The sequence below is a fragment of the Tinamus guttatus genome, unplaced genomic scaffold, assembly GCF_059628265.1.
Source record: "Tinamus guttatus ecotype Peru unplaced genomic scaffold, ASM5962826v1 Tinamus_guttatus_pri_ptg000141l, whole genome shotgun sequence".
Lineage (NCBI taxonomy): Eukaryota > Metazoa > Chordata > Aves > Tinamiformes > Tinamidae > Tinamus > Tinamus guttatus.
This window is the reverse complement of record NW_028288675.1, coordinates 1,097,771-1,115,449: the sequence shown is the minus strand read 5'-3', so window position 1 is coordinate 1,115,449 and position 17,679 is coordinate 1,097,771. Positions and strand designations below refer to the sequence as shown.

At 44.1% G+C, this 17,679-nt stretch overlaps 2 protein-coding genes across 4 annotated transcripts in view; both read right to left on the bottom strand.

Moving 5' to 3' along the window:
• Positions 1-885: 885 nt before the first annotated feature.
• FABP7 (fatty acid binding protein 7) lies at positions 886-4,310 on the bottom strand. Its single transcript, XM_088521981.1, has 4 exons — positions 4,181-4,310; positions 3,520-3,692; positions 2,738-2,839; positions 886-1,250 (listed from the first exon to the last, which is right to left on the bottom strand). Exons 1-4 carry the CDS (start codon positions 4,251-4,253, stop codon positions 1,200-1,202), a joined length of 399 nt encoding a protein of 132 aa, XP_088378107.1. The 5' UTR covers positions 4,254-4,310; the 3' UTR covers positions 886-1,199.
• Positions 4,311-16,919: 12,609 nt separating this feature from the next.
• Positions 16,920-17,679, bottom strand: part of PKIB (cAMP-dependent protein kinase inhibitor beta) — a 57,184-nt gene continuing 56,424 nt past the window's right edge. For all 3 annotated transcript variants that reach the window (XM_088521982.1, XM_088521983.1, XM_010226418.2), the window contains one exon: positions 16,920-17,447. In XM_088521982.1, the coding sequence (XP_088378108.1) occupies positions 17,362-17,447 (86 nt within the window). In that variant the 3' untranslated portion in view covers positions 16,920-17,361. The remainder of the gene's footprint in view (positions 17,448-17,679) is intronic.

Here is a 17,679-nt window from a genome sequence, read left to right as displayed (position 1 = left end):
ACTCTGCATCTTTGCTTAAAAGGTCTTAGTGTAGTGGTATGGTCCACTGGGTCAGTGTCCCAGCAAGGAACATGCGACCTTCTAAACATTTCCTTCCAGAATGCCAGCAACCTGTTTTAATTTTGTCTTGCTTTAAGAACCAAACTGAAGCATAGGGCATTTTTTCCTTCCACTTCTATTTTAAGGTTTCTCATGAATAGTTTTTTTTTCCTCCCCCTTCCCTCTTTTTGATCTCTCTTAAGCACAATTTTATATAGCTCACTGTGCAAATTTTGACCTCCAGTACAGATTAGGCTCTGAAACATACAGCTAGAGGAGATGAAGCTCAGAGTTTGTCTTGTACTATTTTTCCTGTGTATTCCTCTCACATCTCTAGTGATCAATGGAAGACAAGCTCTGTACTTGAGGTTGCCCTGGTTCTCTCCTATTGTATTTGTACTTTCCTCCCATCTTGTGAATCACTTCCACCTCCACAATTTATTTCAATCTTTTGCATATTACCAAATAAAAAACAAACAAAAACACACACACCCAAACTCTCATAACTCAAAAACAAAAATATAAGAACACCACTGAAACTGAAGGGAGTTCAACAGACCCTGGATAAAGTCCCAAGTGAGGAGAAGCGAGTTGTTGAATGGGGAAAGCAGTGCTTATGTGTCCTCTCATCTATCTGTTTAGAGATATTAAAAAAGAAGGGCTGTAGATTTCTCTAGCAAAAAGCAACTACTTAAATAGAACAAAGGCAAGTATTAATTTCCTGTGTACTCTATCAAATGTGGATACACCAGAGCATTAACATGTCCTAATTTTTTTTTTCTGAGAAAAAGAGCAGAAAACATCTCCAAAGCACTAAAATACAGTCCATTAAATGCAAAATGATCACAGATTTAGAAAACATTTTAATTCTTTTGATCTCCATGTCAAAACAAATCAAATATGATCCATTTATTAAAACAGAAAAAAAAAAAGAGGCAATTGTTTCAGACATTTAATGCAAAGTTTAACCTGTTGCACTTCACAAAACATGCTTGCCTATTTGATGGCATAAAAAAGTATTTTCTAAAAAACACCCACCCCTCAGCCCATTGCCCCATTAACCTTCCATGCCAGAAGTGTGCATTTTAGCTACGTTCAGTTACGGACAGTACATTAATCCATCCAGCAGAAGTACCATATGGATAGAGGTCAGGTAAGCTCTACGCTTTCTCATAGTGGCGAACAGCAACCACATCACCAAAAGTGAGAGTCTGCAAGTCCAAGGAAAACAGATACGTTAGATGCTGAACCATTTTCCATATGTATATAATGCTAAGAAGTCCGTAGTAGGACAAGACATTATGTAATTTACACAAAAACAAGTTGGTTTGTATTATTGATATTTTAAATGAACACGAGGCAAAAACTCAAAGTTTGGATCCCATAACAGCACTTTCTCCTTGTTACTTTAAAACTACACAATATACATTCTAGAAGTCAACTAAGTGACCATTTAATTTTTCTACCTTTGTGAATGTAACTTCTAAAACTTAGCATTGATGTAATACAGCTGTAACACAGCTGTAACTTTCTTTTTCTCAAAGCCGATCACATTGCAAATTGTGCAATCCAAGATTCAAAGCCTCTGTGTTCATATTCTGTACAACAATGCTTAGGCATTAAGGAGAATATCACATTAGAATAAATGCATTTGACTATCGAGCATTTTAGTTACTACAGATGTTTAAAAGCAGTACCTACAGTGTGTGAACTTCAGAGCTATTTTTTGAGGTGAAATATTGCATCTCACTATTGGACTTCCACAGGGAATGGTTTTCAGTGTGTTTATATAGACATTTTCCAAAACAAAACACATTTTTTCCTTAAATGACCTGCTATATTGTGTTGCACTGACAGTATGCTTTAAGGTTTTAATTATTTGGAAGCTCAAATAATTAAAAACAAAGAGGGTTGTAAAAAAAATAGAGACCCTCACCAAAACATTTCGAAAATAAAACTTTTTTTCCAGCAGTCAAATCACATAGACTAATATGGCTGAAGAGATTTTATTTTTGGAAATCACATCTCTATGTCAAAAATAAGTATAAGAAAGTCTGGACACTACATTTAGCAACTTCTACGCCATTGCTTCTACACCATACTCCTGTTCCTGAAAGGTCAGGAGGAGGATGTGAATTTAAAGTAAGAAGGGTTATTCTTAACACAAAATTGCTATTTTAGTCATAATTTTTAAATAAGCTGGAAAGAATAATCCCTTTATTATTAAATGTGAGAATGCTATTACCTCATATCATATTTAAGTTATGTTATCCTGAAGAAATACTTACTCTAGGTAATTAAATACTATTTACACATGCATATATAAAGCAAGTCTTAAATCTAAATTAGCACTGATCCAAAATGGATTATTGCCTATATAAGCAAGAATCTTATATATTTTCCAGTTCACCAGAACTGTATGTTGTTTTGCTTGAGCGTTTACATAAATCCTAGAAAGGGTGGTTAACCCCTTGGAAATCAAAAACCTGGCCTAGCTAAAACCATCAGTATTTTTTTCCAGTTGTCAAAACAAAATGCAAAGCAAAGCAAATAAACATTTGAAAAGCCTCTGCCAGCTTTCCTCAACAGTCACTTTCAAGTTTTGTTCAAGTAACACTATCTGTCCAAAAAGCTGGACATAAATGCAAATGAGGAATGTTAGCAGTGTATGTAAGTGCTCAGTGATTTTTATACTCACCATAACCATTTTGCCATCCTTTATTTCTCTAACAAAGTTTGTCTCTTTGCCATCCCATTTCTGTACATGCACTAGCTTGTCTCCGTCCAGGGTGACTACTGACTGTGAGATATCAAAAAAAAAAAAAAAAAAAAAAAAAAACCACAAAGACACTCATTTATTTGGAGCATTCGAGATTCTACTCACATATGAAGCATGCAGTATTCTACTGAATTCTCCTCAATAGAGGCATGTGGAGCTGGAATCATAAAGTAGTCCTAAGCATTTTAAAACCAAAGCCATGAATCGTCCTTGTTTTCAACAAGAGCTCCATACAGTTCTTGTCTGCATCCAAGGATGAAATGAGCTATTTTCTGCAAGTTCCAGCACCACGTGCACCATCCTCTCAGATGTGCTTTGGGATAGCACTCTCCCCGAGGTGCAGGGAGAAGGCATTCCTTCACTTCCTTCATTTCAGCAGGGGGAAGAAAGTTATGCCCAACGAGCTTTAGATTTAAGTTACTTGGTACAAATATAAATGAAGAGCCAGGAGAATTCCTCTGCCCTGGAAGGCAGAAAGGGAGCTGTGGACATAACACTCTGCTGCAGACAAGGTGCTATGCACGGAGGCAGTTAAGATGCAGTCTTGTCTTTAAGTTTTCCCCTGTCCTTCAGAGCAGGACAGCAGAAGTTATATTCTCTTCATCTGACCCTGCCATGCTGAGATAAGACCTTCAGAGACAGAGCCGGGGATGAAAGGGAAAAAAGGGGAAGACACAAGGGCAGCCTGGAAGCTCACTTACTTTGCAGTTTCTGTCATCCGGGGTAGTTTCATCAAACTCCTCGCCAAGCTTAAAGCCGATTTCTGTGTTTTTAAAAGTGCTCTGAGTCCTGATCATGACTTTGTCCCCCTCGGTGCTGATGATCACAGTGGGTTTGGTCACATTCCCCACCTGCCGGGTTGCAAACCCAACTCCTAAACCAACACAGGAAAGCCATCAGGTATTGTTTATATACATATATATATATATCTTTACCATTTTTGTGGTACAGAAAGTTCTTACTTGAACATACCACAGCAAAGAGCTACTTTCTGCTTCACTCTTTTCCCTAACCCCAGCATTTCCACCGCATACTCGCTGCATCCCTGTCCCCCTGCACCTCCGCCGCCTCCCCGCGCCCTCCCTCGAGCTCCTCACGCCCAAACACGGCCCCGGAGCTGCCTCTCCTGCTCCGGCCGGGCCCTTTGGCAGCAGCGCCCGCTGCGCGCCGGGCCGCGCATCCCCCGGCGGCCTCGCAGACCCCCGCGGGGCCGCGCGCACCTTGCGCTGTCCCGCGCAGCCGGGGCGCGCGCTGCGCCTCCCCCGCGACGCCGAGAGATGCCGGCATAACCACGCGGGTGCGCGTACGCGCGGGTGCGCGCGAGCTGCCGCCCGCGCGCTCTGCCAGCCTCGCCGCCCCTACCCAGCGCCTTCATGTACTCATCGAAGTTCTGGCTGTCCACCAGCTTCCACGTGGCGCAGAAAGCCTCCACCATCGCGCCGCGGGCTGCAGGTGCCGGGAACGCCGCGCCGCCGCCGCTCGGCCCCAGATATAGGCGGGGGGGGGGGGGGGGGGGGGGGGGGGGGCAGCCCGCGGCCGCGCGGACCCGCCCCGGGGCCGGCCCGGGGGCGGCGGGAACGGCGAGGGCGCCGCGCCAGCGCCGCTGCCCCCGCGCGGCCTCCGCGCGCGGCGGGGCCTCGGCAGGCGCGGGGGGCGCCGCTCCCGCGCGCCGGGGACGCGGCTGGCGAGGGGAGGCCGCGCTGCGCTGCGGGGCCCGGCATCCCGCCCACACAGAGCCCAGCGCGGAGGGGCACCGCTGCCCCATGGGGCCTGGCATCCCGCCCACACAGAGCCCAGCGCGGAGGGGGCACCGCTGCCCCATGGGGCGTCCCGCCCGCACAGAGCCCAGCGCGGAGGGGACACCGCTGCCCCATGGGGCCTGGCATCCCGCCCGCACAGAGCCCAGCGCGGAGGGGGCACCGCTGCCCCATGGGGCCTGGCATCCCGCTCGCACAGAGCCCAGCGCGAAGGGGGCACCGCTGCCCCACGGGGCCCGGCATCCCGCTCGCACAGAGCCCAGCGCGAAGGGGGCACCGCTGCCCCACGGGGCCTGGCATCCCGCCCGCACAGAGCCCAGCGCGGAGGGGGCACCGCTGCCCCACGGGGCCTGGCATCCCGCCCGCACAGAGCCCAGCGCGGAGGGGGCACCGCTGCCCCACGGGGCCCGGCATCCCGCCCGCACAGAGCCCAGCGCGAAGGGGGCACCGCTGCCCCACGGGGCCCGGCATCCCGCCCGCACAGAGCCCAGCGTGGAGGGGGCACCGCTGCCCCATGGGGCTCCCGCTCCCCGCGCCGAGGGAGAAGGGAAACGGAGCACGTTGCCTTCACGGGAGCCCCAGCTCTGACACCCCGCGGGCCGCGCTGCCCCCCACGAGGCGGCCACTAACGCAGATACCAAGCACGAAATAACTGAATAAAGATGCAGGGTCCCACCACGGCGGCCAAGCACGTGAGCCTTCTCTAAATGCTTTCCCGTGAAGACCTCTGCGAACAGTTTGGTACTGGAGGAGCTCACACTCCCCTGCCATCCCATGGCATTTATCCCAACGCTGCCTGGATTTCCCATGTGCTGTTGCTGACTGCAGATTAGCTCTTGCCTCCAAAACAGGCAGCATTCAGAAACTCAGAAAAGATAAAGAGCCTAAAAACTATTTCAGCTATATGATTTTTTTTTATTTCTGACAGAGGGGGCACGTTTTTGTTACATTGTTCTTTGAAATTCATTCAAGACTCAAGGTAGTGACCTTGTCTCTTGAGTGTTTTTCGGAAAGCAGCCCGGCTCTGTCTCAAGCCTCAATGTCAGCTCTACCAGACCCAAGGCTTGGACAGATTCCATAAGCACCAATCTGGCTCTTCAGCTCTCACAGCAAAGCTCAGGAACTGAGTAAAAAGGGTTTTCTGTAACTTAGGAGCAAACCTCAGCAATTTTTCTACCTGGTCTATCTATAAATAGAAGTGTAAATAATTTGCTTAATGTTTTTAGTTGAGTTTGACTGTCATTTGCATTTCCTTCAGGCCCTTTCAGTATATCACTCTCTTTGAGTGTAGAGCAATGAATGCTTCTGCTTGGTTATTATTTTAATAGGCTACCCTTTGATTTTTCCTCAGAAAGACCTAACCGCTCTTTCCTGCCAAGGATATAATTTCATTCTTCTCAACATAGCTTTGGTAACCTAACTAGGGATATGGACTAATGCACCTATTTCTCTTTAACCTCACTTGCCATCCACAGTCTTTGAAGTGCAGACAAACACATAAAATGTTGATGGTCGTCTGTGCCCTCCTGCAGCTGCTCCATTTATGTCAAGCTGCTTTTCTGATCTGTATTTCTGAGAGACCTTGTCTAGTGCTCAGAAATCCAGGAGACCACTTGAAATAGCAGCCCCCCAATGTTTTTTTCATAAGTCTGGAAGGAAACAAGTCTTTTTTTTTTTTTTTTTCCCAGTAAAAATAAATGCCATGCCTTCAAAATATCCATTCATGGATCATCTCCAAAATATGCATATGGAACTGACATTGTGCACAGATACTACTAGTGACCCCAGTTCAGTTTGGAAACTGTGTTTTCTCAACACAGCTACATTCTCGAGAAGTTAACGATGTTCACCACTGGTAGGCACGTTCGCCACTGCAGTCATGGCCTTGCAGAGCTTCACCACTGCCATCCAGGCAGCTGAGTACAGGCAAACTGACCTACACACTCATCTAGTTCCCCTGCTATGCACCATTCCTAAATGGTTTTACCAATATCTTCCTGAACTGTCCATGTCTTATGGCCCAGTATGGACAGCATGGAGTTAATTCACTATTTATATAAATATTATCTGTGGGTATCCTGGAGCCTCTGCTGATCCTCCTGGTGCAGATCCTCATGTGGGCACACAGTGCTGGGAGAGCTCTTTGCTCTCTGCACTCAGTGGGTCATATTACTTAGTACCAGCTTCATGGACTTTGTGTGGTCAAACTCCTGAATTAACTTCACTGCTGGGAGCTGGATTCCTTAAAGACATGTCTGTCTTACACCTTCTTCTAGCCTGGCCTTGGGAGGTAGCTGCTTCAGGATTTTTCACAATTTAAGCCTTCACGCCTACATTTATGGCTTAATTCTACCTGGATTTCTGAACATACCTAGTTAGCAGAGGTACATAATCTTAAACAAAATATACTCCCTAACACTTTACACCATGCTTTGGATGTAAAACGGGCTGACCATGTTCCTTCTGCTGCTTAGACTGCCCTGGTCATCACACCAGGTTTTATGATGGTGAGCTCCCAGCTTTCTCTGTTAGTGATGAATTGGGAGCAGGATAAATGAGCACTAGGAAGTGCTCCATTGCCAACACCTTTGTAGGTGACAGCAATGGTTTCCACTGCATCTCATGGCCTGTATTTGCTCCTTATGTGAGAGCTGTGCTAACGTCAGCAGCTAGTACAAATCATCTTTTTGAGCTATGCAAATGCTTTGCTCACCAGAACAGCAGTGTGATAGCAGTGTCTGGCAAGAATTTTAGTTTGCTGCTCAGAGATGAGCTTGAGTTTTGGCTGTGGCAAGACAGCACAGTGTAATAGATAATTCTTGCTTCCAAAGGCCATCCAGGGTGCATGTGGGTCTGCTCTAGCCTTCTGCTTTTGAATACAAAACACAAAGTTGCTTTTAGTTACATTTTCCCACCCATTATATTCCTGCCTTCTCATGCCCTCCGGCATACAGACAACAAGGCTCTTGGCCTCAGGCTTTTTTCCATTCTTTTTACGTGTCACTCTTTGAAAAAATAATGCATTTGTGAAAGACTTGGGCAGCACAAAATGGCTCCTAGCCTCCTGTCATATTGACCAAGAAACTCTCTCATGCGGATTACTCATAATCAATGTTGGGAACTGATGAGAATCTAATCAGTATGGCCCGTCACCGAGGGCTTAATACTTTACTTATGCAAATGCAGTGAAATTGGTGAGACTGGTGTTTGAAGTCAGATTTATCATTCTACTGTGTACCTCTGTAGATCCAGAGCAGGATGGGCACATTTGCCCTTCAATTAAACCCATCCAGAAATAAAATATTAGCTTTTGTAGAGATTGATCACTAGCTAAGTGGATACTATACTATCATATAATTTAGTGATAACTCCATTATTCAAATGTTTCTATTGTTTAAGTAAAACTAACTCCATTTTTCTTGTGTAACATCTGTTCCTGATTAACAAGGACTATAACAAGTTATAGGACTAAATAAGGAATCCTGGGACAAAAAAAAAATATGCTTCAAATTAGATTAAAATACAGTGCATTCAGGACAGTGGCACACACTTTGTCTCTCCTTTTGTCTTTGTCAATATCCATTTCAGATTTCTTTCTGCTATGCAAGACTTCAAGCACACCTTCTATAATTGGGCTCTTCAGAAAAAAATACAGAGTATGCTGCTTTAACGGGGGTAATATCAGTGAGATATCAACACAGGATGCTAATGGGGATTAGGAACATGGTTACACTGTTACTTCAGCAACCATTACTCATACAAAACTGAAGATGGATCAATAGAAAACCTAAACTGTACAAATGCAGAGCATCCTGCACCCATGTATGTGACGAAGAATTGAAGTGACACCAAAGTCTAATTTCCTGATTTCACTCAAAAGCATTTTAGATATTAAACCCTGCTGAAAGACCAAAAGTGATTCAGGGTCCTGAAGGCACACTGGAAATTTTACCCATGTGACTTTTGAAAATACAATCTGTTAAGATTCTCATTGTATATTGAAACATGCAACACACATTACTTTTGAATTAACTAACCTAAAAATAATGTGTAGCTGAAAAGACATTTCCTCCATTACGGACAACAGACTATGGTATTCTCAGGACATTTTAACCAGTTTTGCATCCCTGCTGTAAATCTCAGTGCAGCTCAATGTAATACAGAAATGGCCAGATTTTGGTTGCTATTGTGTTAGATGGGATGATGTTATTTTAGGGCTGTGATTTCTTGGTGTTGCAGAAAAATCTAATTTCAAAAAAGTCAGTAGAAAGTCCTCGACTAAAATTACATGTAAAATGTCCTCTAGTTATCCAAGACATTTGTCAAACCCACTAATAAACTATTTCAGTATTCTTGGTGAGTTGTAGAAAATAATAGGTTTAGTCTATTGACAGGCTGCTGTTTAAAAATCCTAGTTTAAGCAAAGGTGATGAGTATCTCAGGGAGAAAGCACTGGTGCGGGTGCACGAGTGGTGTGGAGTGGTCCTACCTAGGTAGCAGTGGTGCAGATGAAGTTTGGGCTGCCTCAGTGCCACGGGAGAGGCTTTGCTGGAGCTGAAGACCCTGTGACAGGTAGTCACCCCTGTGAGGTAGTGCAGGCAGGAGCAGAGGGGGCACATTCACACCAGAGCCTTCTAAGAGCAAGGCATACCTTAGACCAGGACTTGCTAATGTCAGAGCATTAGTTAAAATTTAATTCTGGTGCCTCTTGATAACTAGTGAAAACAGAGTGGTCTGTTACTGTGCCCTTCATTCCTGCAGACTCTCCCTTAGGTTACAAATCGGTGCGATGCGAGATTAGGAGGGTCCTGACTGCCCTCCTAATATGAATACGAAGACAAATCCGAACTAGCAGACCTTTATTGTGATCAGACAAGCCGCTAGGAAAGCTGGACTACAATGCGTTAAAGAAGGAAGCAAATGCTACTAAATACCTCCAGGGTCTTCTCTGCTTCTTAAGGTATTTTGGCAGTTGTTATGATCTATTGTTACTATAGCTACTCTTTCAAGGACTCCAAAGTCTGAGGCTCGTCTTTAAGAATTAGGCTGCACTGCTTTCCTGGCCAGCTACTTTCCTGGTTGCCAGCTCTACTTACTGAAGATGCAATCATTTTAACTTTGTACTATTAGTCCTTTAGTTATTTTAATGTTTGCCTTTATTTTCTTTTGTACTCAAAAAAAAAAAAAAAAAAGTAACAGAAGTGTTACATTTTACATAATATTAAGTATCACTTACAATGGCTGTGCAGTAATTGTAAAATCAATCAAGACAACAGCTCTCCAGACTCTCAGAATTTCACCTTGGCAAATGTAGTCACACACTGAGAAAGAAAGAAATAGTCTTCAAATAACCAACTATTTTCTGGGCAATAATAACTCTGACAGAAACTTGGCATATAAATAAGCTGAGCACATCAAGTTAAAACAATCTTTATGTACATAAAGAGAAGAATAAATAGCACATAGGTTTACGGAGATCAGATGTCTTGCAACTGATTCTGGAAGATTTGTGTAGATTTGGTGTTCAGAGCAGTGTAATTAGAGTGTTAGTACTACAGGGCACAAGGATTTTAGGTTATAACAAAAGGGGAGATTTTTATCACCATCAATCAGAACTTGCACAGTATTAAAGATCCAAGTGATGTCTAAATGTCCTTTTCTCCTTTGATTATCCTAAAATATGCTATGGAGGCTGTATAAGAATTACTAAGTGAGACTATTTCGTCTTCAGCGTAATCACTCTCAAACTAGATCCTTGCAGTATAACAAAATACAGTTCTGAGGGGTCGCATTTAAGAAATTTTTAGAATAACTCAATGTACATTTGTTTGTCCACAGTGAAGTTTCTTATTTGCTTAATACCCTGCAATCACAACCAGAATCAGCTGAGATTTAGATAAAAAAAGCAAAATAATTTTTGACTGAATTAAAAATTTAAGCGAGTAATTACTAAATTTGGAAAACAGACACAAAGCAATAATCGGCCCCATTAACAACCTGCATTTGAACAAATTCTGAGTCCCTGTCTGCTCCGTCCAGCTAAGGGCTGATAGGACAGAATCACAGCTCACTAAAATCCAAACTGTGTCCTCACATGACACTTGAAATGTGTTCATGTGGGATTTGTCTCCTCTGAACTGGAATCTCGTGCCTGGTGCAATTCCCTTTTCACAAACTCCTAAACTCGCAAGGGGTGCGAGGAAGCGCTCACGCACCCCTTGGACATTTCTGCATTCCACACTCTTGATTAGTGTTTTAGTTAGGTTATGAATTTAGGATCTTACTGCTAATGGAAAGATGTCTCACGCAGATTAGGCAGAGATGCTTTTGAAATGCCACCTCATGCTGGATGATCTGGAATTACACACCTAGCTTGTCAGGCCATTCACAGAGTGCAGCCATAATCACACCCTTCCTGTGCACGTGGTGTGCGAAAAAGTGTTGAGTCACTTCTGAGTCTTCGTGAGTCTAAATGCATATATGTCCTGGAACGCATAATTGTAGAGCAATTTATCTCTTTGTAGGGCTAAGATAGTGCATTACCAGCTTTAAATAGTAACAAGATAAGCTTGGGGACAACTTCAGTCACCTCTGCTCTTTGGACAATCAGTGAGAAGGAGAAATCAGAGTGGACTCACCAGTCCAGATATGAAGATATGAAAACTCTCCCGACTAGAAGTTAAGCCTAGAGAAGTTTATATTAAAAATGAAGTGTGCATTAGCTGTGAGGAGACTTAATTGCTAGAACAATTTTCAGTGTGCCTTAGTAGACTTTTTGTTCCTGCAAATTGTAAAATACACTAAACAACCACAAGCTATTAGACAAGATGCAGGAAGTAATTCAGAGAAGTTCCATATCCCGTATTAGGCAAGAAATCACATGAGACAGTCACAACAGGCAAGTCTAAACTGGGAAACCTGAAAATATATCCAACTTCTTGAGTGTGGCTTCATGTTTTTGTTAAATCCAGACTCCACTCTGGCAAAAGATGCAGGTATATAAGGAAAAGAGAGTAGGGATGTAGTTCCTGTCTGGACAGCCACTGGATTCACATCCTGGACTGAACTGTAACAAGTGCTAGCGAGAAAGTATAGAGGCAACCACTATTCCTTTAATTCCATCCATCCATGTGTGCCCATGTTTCAAAAGACTTTCCCTTAAACGTGGAGGTGGTAAACATAATCCAGAGCAAGGATTATTGTTATTACTTATTGCAAAGTCCTTATCTAATCTCGTAATAGTTAAACAAGGCCTCTAAAAGCACCTTTGAAACGCAGTGTCACAGGAGACGTGTGCTGCAGCCAGCAAAGGGGCAGAAGCAGCTGAGCAGGCAGGAGGGTCACTTCTTTTTGCTGACACTAGCTCTGCTGTCATGGTAAAATTACCCAGGGCTGTGCAGAGGAAACATGCGACACAACCCCTTCTCACTGTTCTTCATCTTCCCCATCCTCACACTCTTCCTTAAACATCAGCATTTTAATTTTTCCTTTATAACACACCTAGGAATTCCCACTAAAGACAGTCCAAATATGAAAGAAAAAGAAGCTGCAAAGCCAAGAGTTCAAAGGGCAGTCAAAAGAACATGCCTGGAAGAAATTTGTTTCTGCACTTTAGGTTGCAACACCATCTTTAATTGCCTGGTCACATGCTGTTCCTTTCTTCTTTTCCACTCCCAGGACTTAGGAGACACAGCTGTGGCATGCAGTGGCACGCCATCCTCTTCATGGGTTTCTGTGGCCCTTTCAGTGGGTGCACGGTTGCCCTTCTGCCCCCTCATTTCACTGAGCGTGGCGGCAATCAGAGGTTAGTTTCCTGCATTAGACACTTAAAGCACTAAGCTACTGTGGGCTGCTGGGCAGGAATGGGTGGGCAGCACATCACAACCCTCCACCTGCCCACCACCGCCACGGCTCTGCTTTGCAAACGCAGGGAAATCTTCCCGGCTTAAAATGCGTTTGGGTGATGGCTTCCCGTTTTAACTAGCAAGGGCGGGCGGGCGGCGCGCTGACTCCCACCCCTGCGGGCCGAGAGCGGCTCCTCGGCCTCGGCGGGAGCCGGGCCGTTCCTGCCCCGGCTTCCTCGCCGCCGCGCTGCGTTTCGCTTCGTCGCCGAAGGGAGCCCGAAGTTGCTGTAACTGAAGGCGCTGCGCGGCACGGGGCGAGAGGACGCGCGCAGGGCGCGACCGTTGGCCGGGCGCGGGCGCCATCTTGTGCCCGGCAGCCGCTCCTGCCCTGGAAATGGCAGGAAATTGCGGAGTATGCGTTTAATCCAAAGGAAAAAAAAAATACAGTACGCATGCTTTGTATAACCAGTCAGAAAATGTAAGACTTGTCTTTAAAAGCCAGAGATCTACAGCTCTGCAGTGGCGCAGGACAAGCACAGGAGAGACCGTGGGCGTTGCTAGGTGTCTTCAGGCACTCCCTGATCGTTTTGGGACACTCGCTGGCCCCCACCAGACAGAAGGGGGAAAGCAAAACCAAAGTAAAATCTCAAAGGTAGTGCTAGTTATTTTGCAGAGCAGCACAGCTTCAAAGCTTCAACTGGGGAAGGTGAAGCTGTGAGAATGCAAAAACAACAAAACAAAATACAACCCTCCCCCCCCCCCCAAAACAAACAAACCAGTCATTTATTGTGGTATTGACACCGTAATCCAGACTGCAGAGCAGGGATTTAAACTTGAATGCACTGCAATCTAGACTTAAGACACCTGGTTTCTAAGAGAGTTTACAAGTCAGGACTGCCCCTGTGGTACTCATAAACTCAGTATCCTTCCTTTGCACATACAGCTGCGGTGAGTTTTCACGCCCTTGAACTGGAAATGTCATGCACTCTTGCTGACTATGCAAGAAAACAATGAGGCCAATGTGCAGAAGGAGAGAGAGTGGGAAGGAGAGCTGTGTACCTACTGATAACAGCACTATGCAGCTGGGAATTTGTAGCTGGGATTATTTTCTCAAGCATACATAAATCACTGGAGCTTCATTTTGTTTGTGATCCCCTAACTTTCTGATTTTACAGAGCCGCTGAGGTACAGCACAGCTAGTGCCGTAACTGGACCCTTAGCAAAAGCCTTGAAGCAAGGGTCTCATGTGAGCTACAAATGGTCTTGTGCTAGAAGCGTCAACTGTCACCCTCTTTGCTTTTGCTCTTAGGCTGATGAGATATGTTAAACAACTGATGCCCTTTATGCTTTTTCATGAGCTTCCCGGCACGCTGAAGATCCCACTAGGTGGCAGGACAGTTAAGCGCTTAGTATTTCTACCCAAGCTACTTTGGGGCAAGTAACTGCAGCCCTGTTGGTCTGTGTAGCTCTGAGGGGTGTGTGGACCCAGACGAATGCACACTGGGTCTGGGGTTCATGCTTCCCGAGCACAGCAAACATGGCCTGTGCCAAACTGATGGAGAAACATCTGGCGCTTACTGGCACTTCTCTATATTCCTTTTCATGGGTTTTATCAAACACAGCGCAGCAGCTGATGCAACACAGCAATCCTAAATAATTTTCTAAATCTTGCAGTACTCTTCTTTCTGTGTGTGATGCACAAAGTATAATTTAAAAATCTTCTAGCCACAGTTGTGTTGTTCCTAACTAATGTCCTGAAGGTTATGACTTCGATTATTGTCATATTTACTAGCTGAGTTGTGACTGTATGACTTCTCACAATATAGGTGTGATAATGAAGGATATAGCATTCCCTGTCTCTGATGTCAGACAGTAGGTTATCACGACACAACTATGAATATGCTGGAGTGAAAACTGAAAATAGCAAAAGCATCAGATAATAGTTTGATACATGATTCTTCTATAGCAGTAGCCAAGTATTATTTAAATAAATGGTCTCTATACAAACTGTGAACCTCAAATGCTGAAATGGATGGTGCATCAGTAATGGCAAATGGCCTGTCATTTATTATCATGCATTTACTACATCCATATATAGTTAGTATAACAATACCAATTTCTTTTAAATTATGTTTCAAGGTATTCTGGACTGTATGGTAAACATGAAGAACTTTTGGCTTTTTGTCCATATAACATATATCCATATAATCTTTTTTTTAACTGCTAGGCCCAATTTAGAAACATATGGAGATTCCTGGTGGTCAGGATTCAGTGTTCTCACCGCTGAGGCCTGGGTTCAATTTCTGATCAAGGAAGCTTCTTTTCCAGGCCTGTCAGCCTGTGCTTGATATGGAGGAAAGTTATGGAGCAGATCATCTGGAAGGCAATCACCAACCAGGGGACTGCCTCCCTGACCAACCTGATGTCCTTCTTTGACCAGGTGACCCACCTACTGCATGAGGAAAAAGGCTGTGAACGTGGTCTACTTATACTTCAGTAAGGCCTTTGACGCCATCTCCCACTGCCTTCTCCTGGAGAAGCTGGCAGCTCATGGCTTACACAGGTATACTCTGCTGGGTGAAGAAAAGGCTGGATGGCCGAGCCCAAAGAGTGGTGGTGAATGGAGTTAAATCCAGCTGGTGACCAGTCATGAGCAGTGTTCCCCAGAGGGCTATGTGGTGTTAGGGCTGATCCTCTTTAATCACAGAATGGTTGAGACTGGAAGAGACCTCTAGAGATCATCTAGTTCAACGCCTCTGCTCAAGCAGGGACACCTAGAGCACGTGGCACAGGGTAGCATCCAGGCAGGTTTTGAAGATCTCCAGAGGAGACTCCACAACTTCTCAGAGAGTGGCTCAGCAGAGCGGCTGGAGAGCTGTGTGGCAGAAAAGGATCTGGGGGTGTTGGTCAACATCTGGCCGAACATGAGCCAGCAGTGTGACTAGGCGGCCTAGAGGACCAACGGCCTCCTGGCTTGTATCAGGCTTATATAAGGATCTACTTTATGCAGAGCTTCTGAGGGAGCTGGGATTATTTAGTCTGGAGAAGAGAGGGGAGACCTTATCACTCTATAATTATCTGAAAGGAGGTTGTGGTGAGGCGTGGGGTTGATCTCTTTTCCCGAATACCTCCCGATTAGTGTAAGAAGAAATGGTCTCAAATTGCGCCAGGGGAGATGCAAGTTAGATATTAGGAAAATACCTCTACACAGAAAGAATGTCCAGGCATTGGAAGAACAGGTGCCCAGGGAAGAGGTGGAATCACCATCCCTGGCAGTGTTAAGAAATGTGTAGATGAAGTGCTTAGGGACATGGTTTAGCAGGCAGGGTGTTGAAGGGCTTAAGAGTTGAACTTGATGCTCTTGAAGGTCTTTTCCAGCCATAATGATTCTATGATTTATGCACCAAGGTTCAACAAAGGACTGGCAATAGGACTGCACCCACAAGAATGTGTAGTGTAGATACACTGAATACCTCTCCACTGTGGTTTTCAACCCCGGTCCTCCCATGTGAGTTAGTTCAGTCCCTCAGTCCTCCTAAGCCACCTGTTTTGTTCCAGTAGAAGAGGCTATTTGACCTTTTTAAACTTGGAAGTAAGTCTGGGATGTTGCACATGTTGCATGAGTAAAGATAAGAGGTGAGAACAGTTGGATGAAATCTTTACTGAATAGTCCGTAAAAAACAACCCATGTATAAATGCACAGTATTAATGGTAGCCTCTTACAAGCTCTCCTCAAGCTATAAATGCACAAGTTCTTTACAGATGGACTACAGGGAACATAACTATGAGAGATGCTTCCTCCAGCTGGCTACAATCCAGTGGAGAGACTGAGTGGTCAAGTGAAAAGACCACCCTGCCAATGTTGGTTAAGTTTCAGGAAGCTGCTGCCTCAGGCTGCTGTGAAGGGCCAGATCTGCACGTGAACCCTAGGTCTCCCGCACCCGAGGGATGAATGCTGAGCACTCTCAGCAGCATGACCACTGTAACAAATCAAGGTCTTTAGCAGAGGGAAAAGACGCTTTGTTTAAAAACATCTTTGTAAAAAACACAGTGACTGAAATGTTTCCATCAGGAGCAAACAATAAACCCAAACCAGGTGAAATACACTTATAAACTACAGGGCTTTGAGTCTTGTCATAAAGGAGAGACATCAAAGATTCAACAGAAGGCAGAAAAGAGGATAGCTGTTTATTTCCCACTGTGAGATTAAACAATTTTAGTCATTTATAAATGTGACTTTTATTTTAGATACACATAAACAGCTACAATATTAAGCTTGAGAACAGAAATGATGGAAGCAGCAAGACTGCTGGGAATGGGAGAACTGAGATGGTCTGCATAATTGAATAAATGCAAGAGAGGTTAAAAACATACACTGCTGGATTAAGTAGTAATACAAAACCTTTTGCAATCAGGAGTTGAGAGAAAAAAAAAGATATTTTATTTCTTTACCCTATCTATATATCCCTAAAGAGAACAAAAATCTCAAGAAATAAATTACAGATGGTTTTCTGTAATTTAATACATACTTAATATCATCTTAAGGTGAAGAGTGAATATACCTATGTGTTAGAGAGAAAAAAGTTGCTTTGGAAAATTACGAAATAGAAATTTTATTCTGAAGCAGCCATTACTTGGCACATCTGCTAACTATACTCTTTGAAACTACCAAAGAAGACTGTTTAGGATGAGTATTACAACTATTAAAAAAAAACCCAAACAACAGATACATTCTTTAGTTCTCATTGCATTTAGATTTGTAGAACATTGTTTATGATGGACTACTGTAGAAAAAAAATCATTAGTTCCATGTTAATGTCATCTAGATACAAGTATGATGTAAAATGTTTTCTGTGTTGCTACCACACTTCAGAACTGGTGATACGGAGAAACTCTAGAAAGTCTGTTGATGGGTTTCATTAATCCAGCAAGTCCTTAGGTGTTAGGAATCACTGCTCTTTCCTCCTGACTCTTGACTTTCCAGCGATGCTTTGGATGGCGATACCTCTCCACCCTCTGCTCCTTCATCTAAAAAAGACAGAATAAAATATATATACCACAAAAATTCTCACAGCATTCTAATTGCAGCTAAATATTTAGGTTTACTAATGATTACTGTTTGGATCAGCTCTTTATTGCTACAATAAGTGCTTTGGAAAGTGCTTTTAAACTAAAAGATAAAGAACTTGCACAAACATCTTCCAAAAGCCATGTCCTGTTGGTGCTGATTTGTGTGCTCCTTGCACATACTGATCAATGA

Excerpts from the sequence above, each read along its gene's own strand:
- FABP7 (XM_088521981.1), bottom strand. The coding sequence starts at position 4,253 with ATGGTGGAGGCTTTCTGCGCCACGTGGAAGCTGGTGGACAGCCAGAAC. Across the intron at positions 3,693-4,180 it reads TGAGTACATGAAGGCGCTGG|GAGTTGGGTTTGCAACCCGG; the intron begins GTAGGGGCGGCG and ends GTGTTGGTTTAG. Across the intron at positions 2,840-3,519 it reads CGGATGACAGAAACTGCAAA|TCAGTAGTCACCCTGGACGG; the intron begins GTAAGTGAGCTT and ends GATATCTCACAG.